The sequence below is a fragment of the Simochromis diagramma genome, unplaced genomic scaffold, assembly GCF_900408965.1.
Source record: "Simochromis diagramma unplaced genomic scaffold, fSimDia1.1 OVJJ01000457.1, whole genome shotgun sequence".
NCBI lineage: Eukaryota > Metazoa > Chordata > Actinopteri > Cichliformes > Cichlidae > Simochromis > Simochromis diagramma.
In genome coordinates, this window is record NW_024387277.1 from 1,345,682 (window position 1) to 1,357,708 (window position 12,027).

The window sequence follows — 12,027 nt, forward strand, 5'->3', positions numbered from 1 at the left end:
TCTGCCTTTTGTTTGCACGTGATGAGATAATGGGAGAGGATCATGAGGGTAGAGCACGTGTACACAAACCCGGAAACATCAGAGGGCTACAGTAGGTGTGTGCCGGTAAACAGACACTAGCTCCCATAGAAACCACTGCTATGTTTATGGTGTTGTGTGAAGTTGGGAAATCTCAATTCACATGAGTAACGGCAGTAATGACATATAGGTAGAGAACAGCTTTGTGTTGCTGTAGGAAAACCTCTGTGTGGTAAGTGGATGATTAACTGTTTCCATAAACCGTTTAATGAGCCCTTTAGCAAAACATCAAACCAACAGCTGAGATTATAAAGAGAAGCAAATTAGAACAAATGATGGAGATTTTGTTCTCGAAGGAGTCTGATAGATTTGTGAATGTAAATAAGACAGGGGCATAGACAAACATTATCCTTCTTTATGGTGTGTGGAGATGTTTTGTACGGAGCCCCGCAAGGGACATGGGAGAAAAATAAAATTAAGACGGATTTTTGCGAGATCTCGCAAAACAAACTCGGGATCTCGCAAAAGTTTTGCGAAAAGTTCATCGTAATGTTTTTTTTCTCCCCTGTCCCTTGCGGGGCTCCGTAGTTTTGTTTGAAGTCCCAAGGTGACAAAAAGTATTGTGAAGCTATCTGTGCTGATGTACAAGTAAAAGTAACAAAGTGTTCCCTGCTGACAGAGTTTTTCTTTAAACCAAATGTATTTGTGGGTTTCTCGTGTTAGATCAGAAAAGTCAAGATTCATTTTTCTTTCTTACTCTATATCTCGCCCAAAGTATTTGCTCAACTGCCTTCACACATATGAACTCGAGTCACATCCCGTTCTGGATTCATAAGGTGTAATATGATGTCAGCCCACGCTTTACAGCTATAACAGCTTCAACTCTTTTATGAAGGCTTCCCACAAGGTTTAAAGGTGTTTATGGGAATTTTTGACCATTGTTCTAGAAGCACATTTGTGAGGTCAGACACTGATGTTGGATGAGAACGCCTGGCTCGCATCGCAGTCTCTACTCTAATTCTTCCCAAAGATGTTCTGTGCAGGCCTGTCAGGTTCTTCCACATCAAATTTGTTCATTCATGTCTTCATGGAACTTGTTTTGTGCACTGGTACTCAGCCATGTTGGAACAGGAAGGGGTCATCCCCAAACTGTTCCCACAAAGTCTGTAGCAGGAAGAATGTCCAGCATTTTTATTCTTTTGGATTAACTTTAATTTTTGTGATATTTTGCATTTGAATAACCAGATCTGGCCAATCAGACCACTGCATTTGGAAACAAGTGTGCTGTAGCTCAAAATGCACTCAGGCACTGATTATACAAATAGTAACATAATGCTATTTTACCTGAGACACACAGCTAGATGATGTTCCGGTCATCTATCTCTCTGAAATAATTTCTCTGAGTCTGAAGATGTGGTCCCAACTCTGCCAAGAACAGTTTATCCTGAAATATACATGAAAGCGACCAAGCTTCAACTCCTTCATCAAACCGTGAAATTGTCCCTGCTGCTGACTATGGCTATCACATCACAGGCCATTTTCTTTTCTTATTTTACAGTTGTAATTTGTGTGATACTTTTGTGGTACAATTGTAAAAACTAAGCAAAGTTTTTAAGGAAAATGTATCTCTTTTTGTGTGGAAGCAAGTTTAAATAGGTAATGACATTTCTTAAGATGTACAAATTACCTTATGAAATCATCACTGGGAACTTGTTCCTATTTTTGATGTGACTGTGTAAACAGAAAATTTGCATTTTTGTTATTTTATTGGTATTTCATTGTTTTTATTGTTGTAATTTTAATGTTTATCAGAAACAGGTGTGAATGAGGCATTGAGTTTCAGTCGGACTACTTGTATAAATAAAGGATAAATTGGAAGAAAAAAAACTTAAACCATTAGTATTTAAATAGCTCTTGACTGCCCCCTGGTGTGCCCACAACTGAACTACAGCAAACTTCTGCGCAGTAGGATTGAAAGGAAGTCATCTCTGGTTTGAGTGAAAGTACCAAGCTCCTTGCACTAGGAGCTTGGTAGTTTCCTAATTGTAGCTTAGGTCGCAGGTTTATTCTGTCTAAGAAACAAAACAAACAACAACAACAACAAAAAAAAAAACAAAACCCAAAATGTGCAAAATGTTTAAAAAAAAAAAAAGCACCTAAATAAATATTTTTCTTTGTAATTATCAGGGAAAATATGAAATTGGTTTTGAAATATACTAAATCCTTCTTGCAGAATTAGTTTTGAATATTGAATGCTTGTTTCTTATCATCTGATGTAGCTCTAAAATATAAGGTGTAACGCATTCAAACAAATGCAATACAGTAAATACTGGCCAGCAGGTATCATCATGCTAATTTTAGCACAATATCTTTACAGTATTTCACTAAGCTTTGCCTTAATTTTGTAATCTCTGAATGATGAAGGTAGTCTGGGTGAATGTGCAGGTTCTTCAATCCCTAAATAACAGTCAGGCTAAAGTTATGGCAACATTTAACTTAAAAATCTTTTATATCCAGGCCTTACAGTTTGGATATAAAAGCGATTTGAGGAGGAGTTTTACTATATATAAATAATATGAAAACAGTTTTTATATGACCAGTTTAGAAAAGTCTAGAAAAGATGACAAAATCTGGGAAAAAGTTCCCAGTAATGGAGAACACATATTGACATTGCTCCATAAACCTTAAATGAATAAAGTTTAAAAAAGCAGCAAGGATTAGTGGCTTTTACTCTGTTGCAAAACAGAACCACAAATCTGTCAGTCCTGCTCTGACTAATATTTACAGTCTAGACATTGTACACGTCTTCCCTTTCTTTCTCCTCCCTCCTTTCAGCCTCTTTTATTCAACACCTTGCTCTCCTAAGTCACTCTGCTCTCTGTCTTCTTTCTGTCTACCTTATTTTCCCTTCCTTGCATCGGTGGTCATGTCTTGGAGTTCACCCTTCATTTTCCTGCTCCTCCTCAAAGTTCAGAGTGTGGACTTAATTAATGGTGAGTACAAGTAAACTAATTTTAATCTGAAGAACTTAAGCCATAGGATGCAAATGTTTATGATTAAACAACATATACAGTAAATACAAATTTGGTAAATGGATCTATTTTTAGTATGCTATCTTCATGGCCGCTTTGCAACAAACCAAAGACAAAAGAAAACACACCTCAGTCCTGTCATCATGAAATATGCAGCACACTGACAGATCAAATAGCAGCACACACACCTTGATACAAAACAGAGCTGTTGACCTTGGTGTAGATAAGATAGAGGTTCACCACTGACTACTGAATCTGGCCTTAAATTGTAAATATGTCTGCATTTGCAGGCTGAATGAGTTTGTGGAGCTGTAATTTAAAACTTAACCCTCTGAATTTCAACTCATAGTAATTATGTTACTCAAATCCTGAACCCTATGTTTTGGATAAAAGCAGACAAAGAATTTTTTCACAAAAGAAAGTGTAAATAGTGCTTTCCCAGCAAGAAGAAAAATGCATTTACCATGTATTCAGTATTTCTCCACCTGTGACGACTTAAGAGACTCTTGGAAACATGCAAAGTGCAATAAATGTACTTCCAGTTAAAATGTAATACTTTCAAAGTTGTGCTTTAATATCATAGAAAAACAAATCAATAAAGATCTTTCTGTTAACGCCAAAGTTAAGAAATTGACAAATAAGCCTCCCCTCTGTTAGATCGGTCCATCTCCTATCTGACGGGTTTTGCGGTTCCAGAGATCGACGGTTCAGCTGTGGATGCAACCTGCAGGATTTTCTTTGATTATACACCTGACACTCCCACTGAGATAACCACAACCTCCCCCATCACCAGGAAGGTGATGTATTAGATATATTAAGAAGTAGCACCTTGACAGATTAGCTGTAGCCTAGTTTAACCATTTTTGTTACAGGTAAACTTAATCTCTTGTCTTTGTATTACAGCAGCAGGTAGCCACTACAACTAAAAAGCCAGCTGTCAAGCCGCCACTTAAGAAACCACAGACCAAAGATGCTGCAGTACCAGTCAGGATACAGCCAGCTGCTGTGATACCAATCCCTAACAGCCAATCCAACGCTGCCCTCAGAATCCTTTACTACTTACTGGCCAATAGACAAGGACAAATAGGACGTTTACAGATGGCATCACGCAATGCCAAGTCATCAGCAACCTGGAAAGCAGGTTCATTCTCTTCTGAGGACTCAAGTGATGAATCTTAAAATCATACCATGACCATGTTTTGAACCTGATTTTCTGTTACAGATTTGTGAATGTTTTTCTTTTATTAGCATATTTTAAACTCTACCACATCTAGCAGCTAGGACAGTAGTTGTTGTACCTGGCTGTTATAACAGGATTGTTTTGGGGATGTTTCAGTGACTGTATGATACTGTTCTTAGCTTAGGTTTAGTTACCAAATCACAACCCATCCCTTATTTTATCCTTAAAGGCTCTTTTACTTTGATCTCATAAAAAATAAAACAACAACACTAATGTAATGAATTCGTTTAAGCGGTGATTGAAAATGTATTTACAAACTGTTTATTTGCCACTTTAAAAGGTTTATCGTAATTAAACAGAAAAACAAGTTACAATGATTTACATTGTCCATCTCTTTGAAAAAATGTTCAAAGTTCACTGTTTTGATCCTGTGTTTTTAACAGTTTTTGGTTATTTGACAAATCACTCAATCTAAATCTGGTTACAGAAGCAAAATCCAGATAAATAAACCTTTATAATGGACAAAAGGATAAACATTTGTGTCCATAAATAAAAGTAAATTTCATGTTTGTTTTAGTGTGTTTCAGTGCTGTTGTGTCCACGCTGCTGTGGTTCTGATGGTAGATGGGACAGTTGTTTGACTTTTCGCTGGTTTGTGGCAGCTCCTTTTTGCTTTCCTGAGAACACAGGACATGACTCATTTGACAATAATGGCCAGAATAACATATACCACAATAAAATATATACCAACAAAATGGAATGTGCAGATGAGTGCGCAAGTGATTATTAGGTGAGAGTGCTGGGCATCCCTACATAGAGATCCCCAAAGTTGTTAGCTAAGTATCCAGTTGAGGTCGATAATCTCTGGAACTGGTGGAAAAATAAGTGATTATTGAAAATCTTGCTCTTTTTACCCCTACACATATTGTTTGGTGTCCACTGAAACTTTACAAAGGAGGTGGAGAGTGCAAGTTAGCATGTCCCATAGATGTACCACAGACTTACAAAGTGGAAAGACATCAGGTTGAAACAAAGCAAACTACTCTCTTTATGTGTTTTTCTTGTCAAATCTCAAATGTAACTGGACTTTTTAAACCCCAGTTAGTCCAAAAGGGGGCTATTGCTCACACTTAACATATAGCTTGGAAACTGGACTACTGGGTCAAATTGAGCTGCCATCATCACCATTAGCGCGCCAAAAACTGTTACCATGTGTGAATACCTTCTCTACATACCTAAATCTGGGAAATGTATGTGTGAATTATTTTTGGAAACATCGCTGCTATTCTGGAGGCGGTCAGATACAAAGGAGTGTTCACAGATTAGACTCCTCTCTGGCTCCTGAAAGGACAAAGAGGTTATTTTCAAATATTTTTTTAATCTTCTGATTATGCTGTAAAGAAAGCTGTTACCTGGAAGGTGAGTAATTCTTTAACATGACTTGATGGAAACTGTTGGGTTTTTTGGGTATAAATGCCACCGTGATGTCTTAACTTATCTAAAGTCCTGTAAAAACAAAGACAAAAACCTTGTACCAAACCAGGCAAGATAAGCAGGACTCAAAACACCTGACAGGCCTGGCCAATTTAGGGGAAGCTCAGTCTAATAACGAAGACACTGACACATAACCATATCAGTATTTTACAAAACACAGTAGTATTTGGTTGTGATACCTCAGGGTGGGGGTTCTTGGATGGGAACTTGCCCCTAGGATATAATGATCACTGATGGCTGGGCCATGGGTTTTGATGACTAAGGAGTTGACAAGAGTTGTGGAGGATGAAGGGATGAGGGCAGGAGTGGAGGATGGTGGACGAGGGGGTGGAGAAGAACAAGAGACACTCAGATCAAGCTCAGTAAAGTCTGCATTATCCTCGTTGTGAAGGACAGAGCTTCTGGTCAAAGCTTTGTGGTGTAGAGTTTCTGTAGATGTGACTGAAGTCACATCTGGGACACTGGATATACTGGCTTTGTCTTTTCTTTCTGGGTTGTCATTCATCTTTCTTGTGGATCTCATGTGGTCTCTGAAAGATCCAGACTTTGTTTTAGATTGTCCAACCAAATATTTGGAGTGAGGAACTTTCCAGCCTTTTATGTCAGATTCAAAGTCACTGCTGTTGTTCTGTTTGTCATTACCTGAAGACACATTTGAGGTTTGAGTCACTGATGAGTTGGCTGTTGCACTAATGGGCACAGTGAGAGCTAAATCTTCTTGGTTCTCTTTATTCAAGACATTCAGTGTTGTCCTAAGACCAGCCCCTATTATTGTGTTTTCATTTGAAATTGTTGTGACTTCTGTGGAGGTCTTAGGTTTGGTGCTCTGCTGATGTAGGCAGCAAGGTTCAAAAGATTCAGGAAGTACCTTGTAGTCTCCACCAGAAGAATGTGATACGTGCGTGCCCAGCTTGGTTTCTTTATCTTCTCTACAGTTAATGTGCTGTGGAAAGCAGCTTTGAAGATGATGTGTGCAAAGATGAGTTGTTCATTTTTGAGGTAGACACAGATGGCTTGAGGTTTAATGATAGTACTTCAGTACTTCTGGATGTCTTTCTTTCTTCTGAATCAGCTGTTTGGTCAGTATGACTATTGGTCTCAAACTGTTTGGTGATAGACAGTGTGGTATGGACCTCAATGTGATGATTGATTCCCAGTTTAGGGGATTTTATTGGCAAGTCTGTTTTGGACCAATGAGTGGCTGATTCCACAGAAGGTTTTGGAGACGTGCAGAAATTTAGATGGTCAGTAGTTGATTGTTTCAACAACTGGGAACCTTTTTTGATTGTTTTATGCATTTTTTGTTCAAAATCCTGGCTTGATTCAAACTGATACAGTCTTGAGCTCTCTGGGGTATTTTTTTCAGTCCTACCTGACACTGTATTGTCAGAGCTGTGCATGTCTTTTATAATTCTCATAGGGTCTTCCCTTATATCTGAGGATAGCACTTGCTCATGTTTTGGTTTTGCTACTGTGCTGTTTGTGACATCCAGGTTTGCTACAGTCTTGGTGGTCTCTGATGAGTCAAAAGTAAGGGTTCTGGTTATCTTTGGAATCTCTGATTCTTTCTTCAAATCTACACCAGCAGCTTTGCCTGCTTTACTTTTCAAAGCCATGGGAGATTGAGCTGCATTGTGGATAACCTTGCTGCCTCCTTTGGATTGTTTAGTGGAGATTAAAGGTTCTGACTGACGAGGGGTTTTAGACAACTTCAAAGGCTGTTTTCCCTTTACTTTCTCCATCTTTTCCTTGTTGACTTTGTCATCCATGTCCTCAGGTTGTTTCTTGTCCTTGCCATTACAGTTTTTCTCATCCCTTTCATCCTTTCTTGGGTTTTTGGTTATTTTGGGAAATGTAGAGTTTTCTCTGTGGTCTTTTTGGATCTTTGAATTTAGCTCGTCCAAAAATCTAAATGCACAGAGAAAGGCAGGATAGTAATTCTAATTTAGTGGCTACTCACCAGCCCAAATGTTAATTTTCAAATCACGCTATCGGTGCTGTTCTTGCTCACATGTATTTCAAGGTGTACCAGCATCAAGAGTATCTAAAACAAAGTGGTACCTGATGTGGAAGGAGTCTTGTGTAAAGAGTGGATGCTCTAACAGCTCTGAACACTGAGCCCGTCTTTCTGGATCTACGTGTAGACACTTCTGAGAAGAAGAGAAAAAAAAGAAACCAAACATATTACTGATATGTTCAACCCTGAAACTGACACAAAAATACATAAATACTTTCAGAAGTCCAACAGTTATCAAGCAAGAGATAAAGATGCATGTGGAGGCCACAGATGCTGGCATTCACATGTCTCCAAGTTTTTCTAAATCTAAAATTTTTTCTTTTCCTGTAAACCCACACACAGCCTTTTAGTTGTCACATTCCATTAACTGATACATCCACAATATGCTACAGCTACTGAAAAGACCACATGAACAAAATTAAAAAAAAAAGAAAGTATTTTTTATATACTGAGATTAAAATAAACTGTACCTGGGCCAGATCCAGGCTAATAGGTGTGATTGTAGGGAAACGCTGCTGGAGAGTGAGTCTGTCAGAACTTTCGGGCAGTGTAACTCCAGAAAATACAGGATTTCTGTAGAACAGCTCCTGGTGATGAGTTTTAAGGTTACCTATAGCAGAGAAAAGAGAGTGCAGTTAGCATGGGGAAGAGGAAAGACAATGTGCTAACGCTGTGTGAAGAGCTTACCAAAGCACCGGATGATCTGATATATTTGATCAAGGTCCGAGTCTCCAGGAAACAGAGGCTGACCTGTTAACATCTCTAACAATACACACCCCAAAGCCCACACATCTACAGGTCTACACACACAAACACACAAATATGTTAAAATTTCTAATCAACAGACACCCTATAGCACAGGTAATTTCAGCAAGGTTAGTACACAGATACTTACTTGCCATACTTAATGTCTCCCACCAGCAGTTCGGGGGCTCTGTACCATCGAGTGGCCACATAGTCAGTGAGGACGCTGCCCTCACTGATCGATGCAACAGTGCGGGCAAAGCCAAAATCACACAGCTTAACCACACTGTCCTGAGAGATGAGGATGTTCTCTGGTTTGATGTCACGGTGGATGATCTGGAAATGAAAAGAACGAACCAGCATCATGTGGTATATTGCTCATTGAAAGCCTGCTAGGAGTAACCCTTCAAGCTTTTTTGTGATTGGTTTTTCTCATGTTTCAGGACTGCTTATAGAACAAAATGGCTGGCTTGGCATCAGAAGTTAGTGTGGGTGTTCTCTTACTATACAGCTAACTTATGAATAATTAATCATATGTCCTCACATTTTGCTGATGGCAGAAGGCAGCAGCCCTTAGGATCTGGTACAGGTACTGTCGGCATGTGTTTATCTCCAGTCCGCTTGGGTTTTGCTCCAGATCGTCCAGAAGTGTCCGTTCCACAAACTCAAATACCAGATACCAGCGGCGGCGGCGCTTCCACACTTCTAGGAGGTTCACCAGGTTTTCATGTCGCAGTTGCTTGAAGTTTATAAAGATAAGGGTGGTTACTCTGTGAATGCATACAGTACTGAGTCTATCATTGATGGTATGAGTGCTTTTGGGTCACCGAAGCTGCACAGGCCCAGCAAATCAAGGACCTTGACTTTTTCATGATATTCAAATGTTTTGAGATACACTTGTTGACAAAAAAAACCTTTTAGAAATAAGGACTGATTCATTTCCTTTCACTGTGACTTGCTTAAAGTAGACAAACAACCCTCTTATCCACCATAGGTGTTGTATACTAATTTATATAACCTGTAAGTCCAATGTCAGATTACTGTAAAGTTATTAAACTATTCATGGTCAAGTCAACACTAATATTTAGTGGATAGATACAAATTTTCCCTTTAGATTACAATAATCTGTTGGGTTCCTCTCACACATCATCTCATAGTGACTTTTAAACTTAAGGTAAGAAACTGACACAGTTATTTTAGGGTTGTTTGTCTCTTGTTATTGTAAATGTCTTCATTCAGGTTTTACTTAATGACTGAATGAGTGGTAGGCTGATGGATTAATTGACAGGTACCCTGAGTAGCTTGATCTCCCTGTGGGCGATCTTCTTCACAGTCTTGTCATCATCAGAGTCCATGAATTTCTTGATGGCGACAATGCGACCAGTATCACGATGACGGCACTTAAGCACGGTGCCGTAACTGCCCTCTCCGACTGGACCCAGAGATTCATAACGTTCCATCGAATTCTTGTTCCAGAGGGAAAGAGGAACAAGTTGGATTTTAAAACCGATTCCTGTTTGGTGTTCATCAGTGTAATTGAAAATGTATTTTAAAACACCATTAATGTTTTCAAATTCATGCTATGTTGCAGCCACAGCCACCCTGACAGAGGCGAGCCTGCCGGACACTGGCGCCACCGGGCCCTCTGACCACCACCATTAGGTAACGGGTGAAGTGTCTTGCTCAAGGACACAACGACCGAGACTGTCGGAGGCGAGGCTCGAACCGGCAACCTTCCGAGTACAAGGCAAACTACCAACTCTTGAGCCACGATCGCCCCCATTCGCTTACAATTACTACCCAAACAAGCAATGCCTGTAGAAAACAAAGCCATGTCAAACTACAGAAAGGCCATTAAAATATGAAAGAAACAAAAAAAGGAAATATAAAATTTATCCTAAAATATTACTCAGAACAAAATAATTACATTACTTTAACATGAAAAAAAAAATCAGCTGCCGTTTTGTTATATAAAAAAGTACCTGTCAAATAATGACAGAGTAGCCTACAGACAGTAGTAAAATATTATCGCAGTCAGAGTCGTGAATGTCTTCATTAAACCTGCACACTTTTGAACTTAATGGACGACTTCATAATTTTTAAGTTCTTTCAATTAAGCAAATTATCTATATAACATATCCAAGTGAGAGTACCTCACGCCGGAAAAAGTCCACTCTTGTACTTTCATGCACAACTACATGATTTATTATTATTAGCACTAATGTATTAACGTAATATATTTTCACTAGGGCTAAATGTCTCACCAGTTATTAACATGTTTTATTTGATGTTTTATTTGATGTATTTATTTTTTTATCATTTTGTTCATACAAGTTTAGATATGATATTAAACCTGTAAAATAATATAAGTTTAATGTAACACAAGGAATGGGTTTTGCTGTTTTTTTTTTTTAATTAATTTAAAAAGTTTTTTAAAAGCTTTTTAATTGCGCCGTTAGATTATTAATATTCTGGATACATAAAAATGCCTCATTATCACTGAACATCGTGAATAAATCGTGATTAAATAGAACATTTAAAAATAAATAACAGAAGTACGACGAGCGCATGACACAGACAACAAACAGCGGCAGTTATATTAGACACACTCAAACCACAAGCTGACCTTATACGGATCTCCTTTGATCGCTTTAATATGCGCACTGAGCTCCTGCACTCACAGTAAACACCGTTTCTCTGATGTGCGTAACGTGTTGCGGTCACAAGAGAAGACAACTTGACTCCGTGTCCGTGTGTTTGTCACCATGGTAACGCCACCTGTCGCTTGTCAGTGCTGAAGTTTCCCCACCACCATGTAAATTAGCTTAATGTCTCTTTAAGCATGTATTTATTTCACATTTTAGGGATTTAAATAAGCCGAATTCATCATTAAACTTTATTTGGGGTACGTATTGCTTCATGTTTTGATAAGCGTCACTAAAGTCCTTGTAAACTGTAGAAACCTTAAAAACACATGAATTCTTGGGCAAGTTCTGTCTTTTTTCTATGATTTCTAACCTGTAGTGTATTTAGAGATATTAGTGATGAAGCTCTTGATACATTTATGTAATGCTTATACAGAGTTTCAAGAAGATTAGTCCACTCGTCTATGATGATGAATGAACTGTCAAATCTACAAATATAAACATGATTGTGGGATTTGTATAAAATATTTATAAAAGCCATAGGCCTGTGGAAGTTGACACAGTGTCCTCTGAAATAATTATGCCATGCTTTGTGAAGATTAGTCCACTGGTCTAGGGAGATAGAAAACATGTAAACATGTGCTAACATTTTTATGACACCAATTTGTTGTTGTTGTTGTTGTTCCGTTTCAAATTTTCAATGAATGATGCATTCTCTTATTCATTTGGTCACTCAATCTTAATATACACAACTGCATACTCATACTACTGATATATCTGTGCTACTATCACTTTCATGTGTGTTTCATGTGCACAGTAAGTTCCTTCAAATTCAAAGCAAACAAGGAACAGCATTGATCACTTCATTGTTCGTATGTATCCACAGCTGATGTGCAT

General features: G+C 38.4%; 2 protein-coding genes across 3 annotated transcripts; both read right to left on the reverse strand.

The window, feature by feature from the left end:
- Positions 1-4,674: 4,674 nt before the first annotated feature.
- Positions 4,675-6,275, reverse strand: LOC120715743. Its single transcript, XM_040002846.1, has 4 exons — positions 5,904-6,275; positions 5,643-5,736; positions 5,466-5,571; positions 4,675-4,907 (listed from the first exon to the last, which is right to left on the reverse strand). Exons 1-4 carry the CDS (start codon positions 6,245-6,247, stop codon positions 4,804-4,806), a joined length of 648 nt encoding a protein of 215 aa, XP_039858780.1. The 5' UTR covers positions 6,248-6,275; the 3' UTR covers positions 4,675-4,803.
- Positions 6,276-6,324: 49 nt separating this feature from the next.
- On the reverse strand, positions 6,325-11,993 carry LOC120715741 (cyclin-dependent kinase-like 2). Of its 2 annotated transcripts, none has more exons than XM_040002844.1 (8): positions 11,112-11,993; positions 9,778-9,951; positions 9,030-9,224; positions 8,637-8,821; positions 8,429-8,541; positions 8,212-8,351; positions 7,786-7,871; positions 6,325-7,632 (listed from the first exon to the last, which is right to left on the reverse strand). In XM_040002844.1, the coding sequence occupies exons 2-8, from the start codon at positions 9,943-9,945 to the stop codon at positions 6,660-6,662; spliced, it is 1,860 nt and encodes a 619-aa protein (XP_039858778.1). In that variant the 5' UTR covers positions 9,946-9,951; positions 11,112-11,993; the 3' UTR covers positions 6,325-6,659. The 2 variants fall into 2 exon arrangements, with proteins under 2 accessions (XP_039858778.1, XP_039858777.1); XM_040002843.1 differs by having other exon boundaries at positions 7,786-7,874.
- Between the last annotated feature and the right edge of the window lie 34 nt (positions 11,994-12,027).

Coding starts and splice junctions, on each gene's coding strand:
- LOC120715743 (XM_040002846.1), bottom strand. CDS start 6,247: ATGAGATCCACAAGAAAGATGAATGACAACCCAGAAAGAAAAGACAAA. Junction 5,572..5,642: donor AAGAATTACTCACCTTCCAG/GTAACAGCTTTC, acceptor TTGTCCTTTCAG/GAGCCAGAGAGGAGTCTAAT. Junction 4,908..5,465: donor CATACATTTCCCAGATTTAG/GTATGTAGAGAA, acceptor CTGTGTTCTCAG/GAAAGCAAAAAGGAGCTGCC.
- LOC120715741 (XM_040002843.1), bottom strand. CDS start 9,945: ATGGAACGTTATGAATCTCTGGGTCCAGTCGGAGAGGGCAGTTACGGC. Junction 7,875..8,211: donor TTAGCCTGGATCTGGCCCAG/GTACAGTTTATT, acceptor TCTTCTTCTCAG/AAGTGTCTACACGTAGATCC. Junction 7,633..7,785: donor CAAGACTCCTTCCACATCAG/GTACCACTTTGT, acceptor CTGTGCATTTAG/ATTTTTGGACGAGCTAAATT.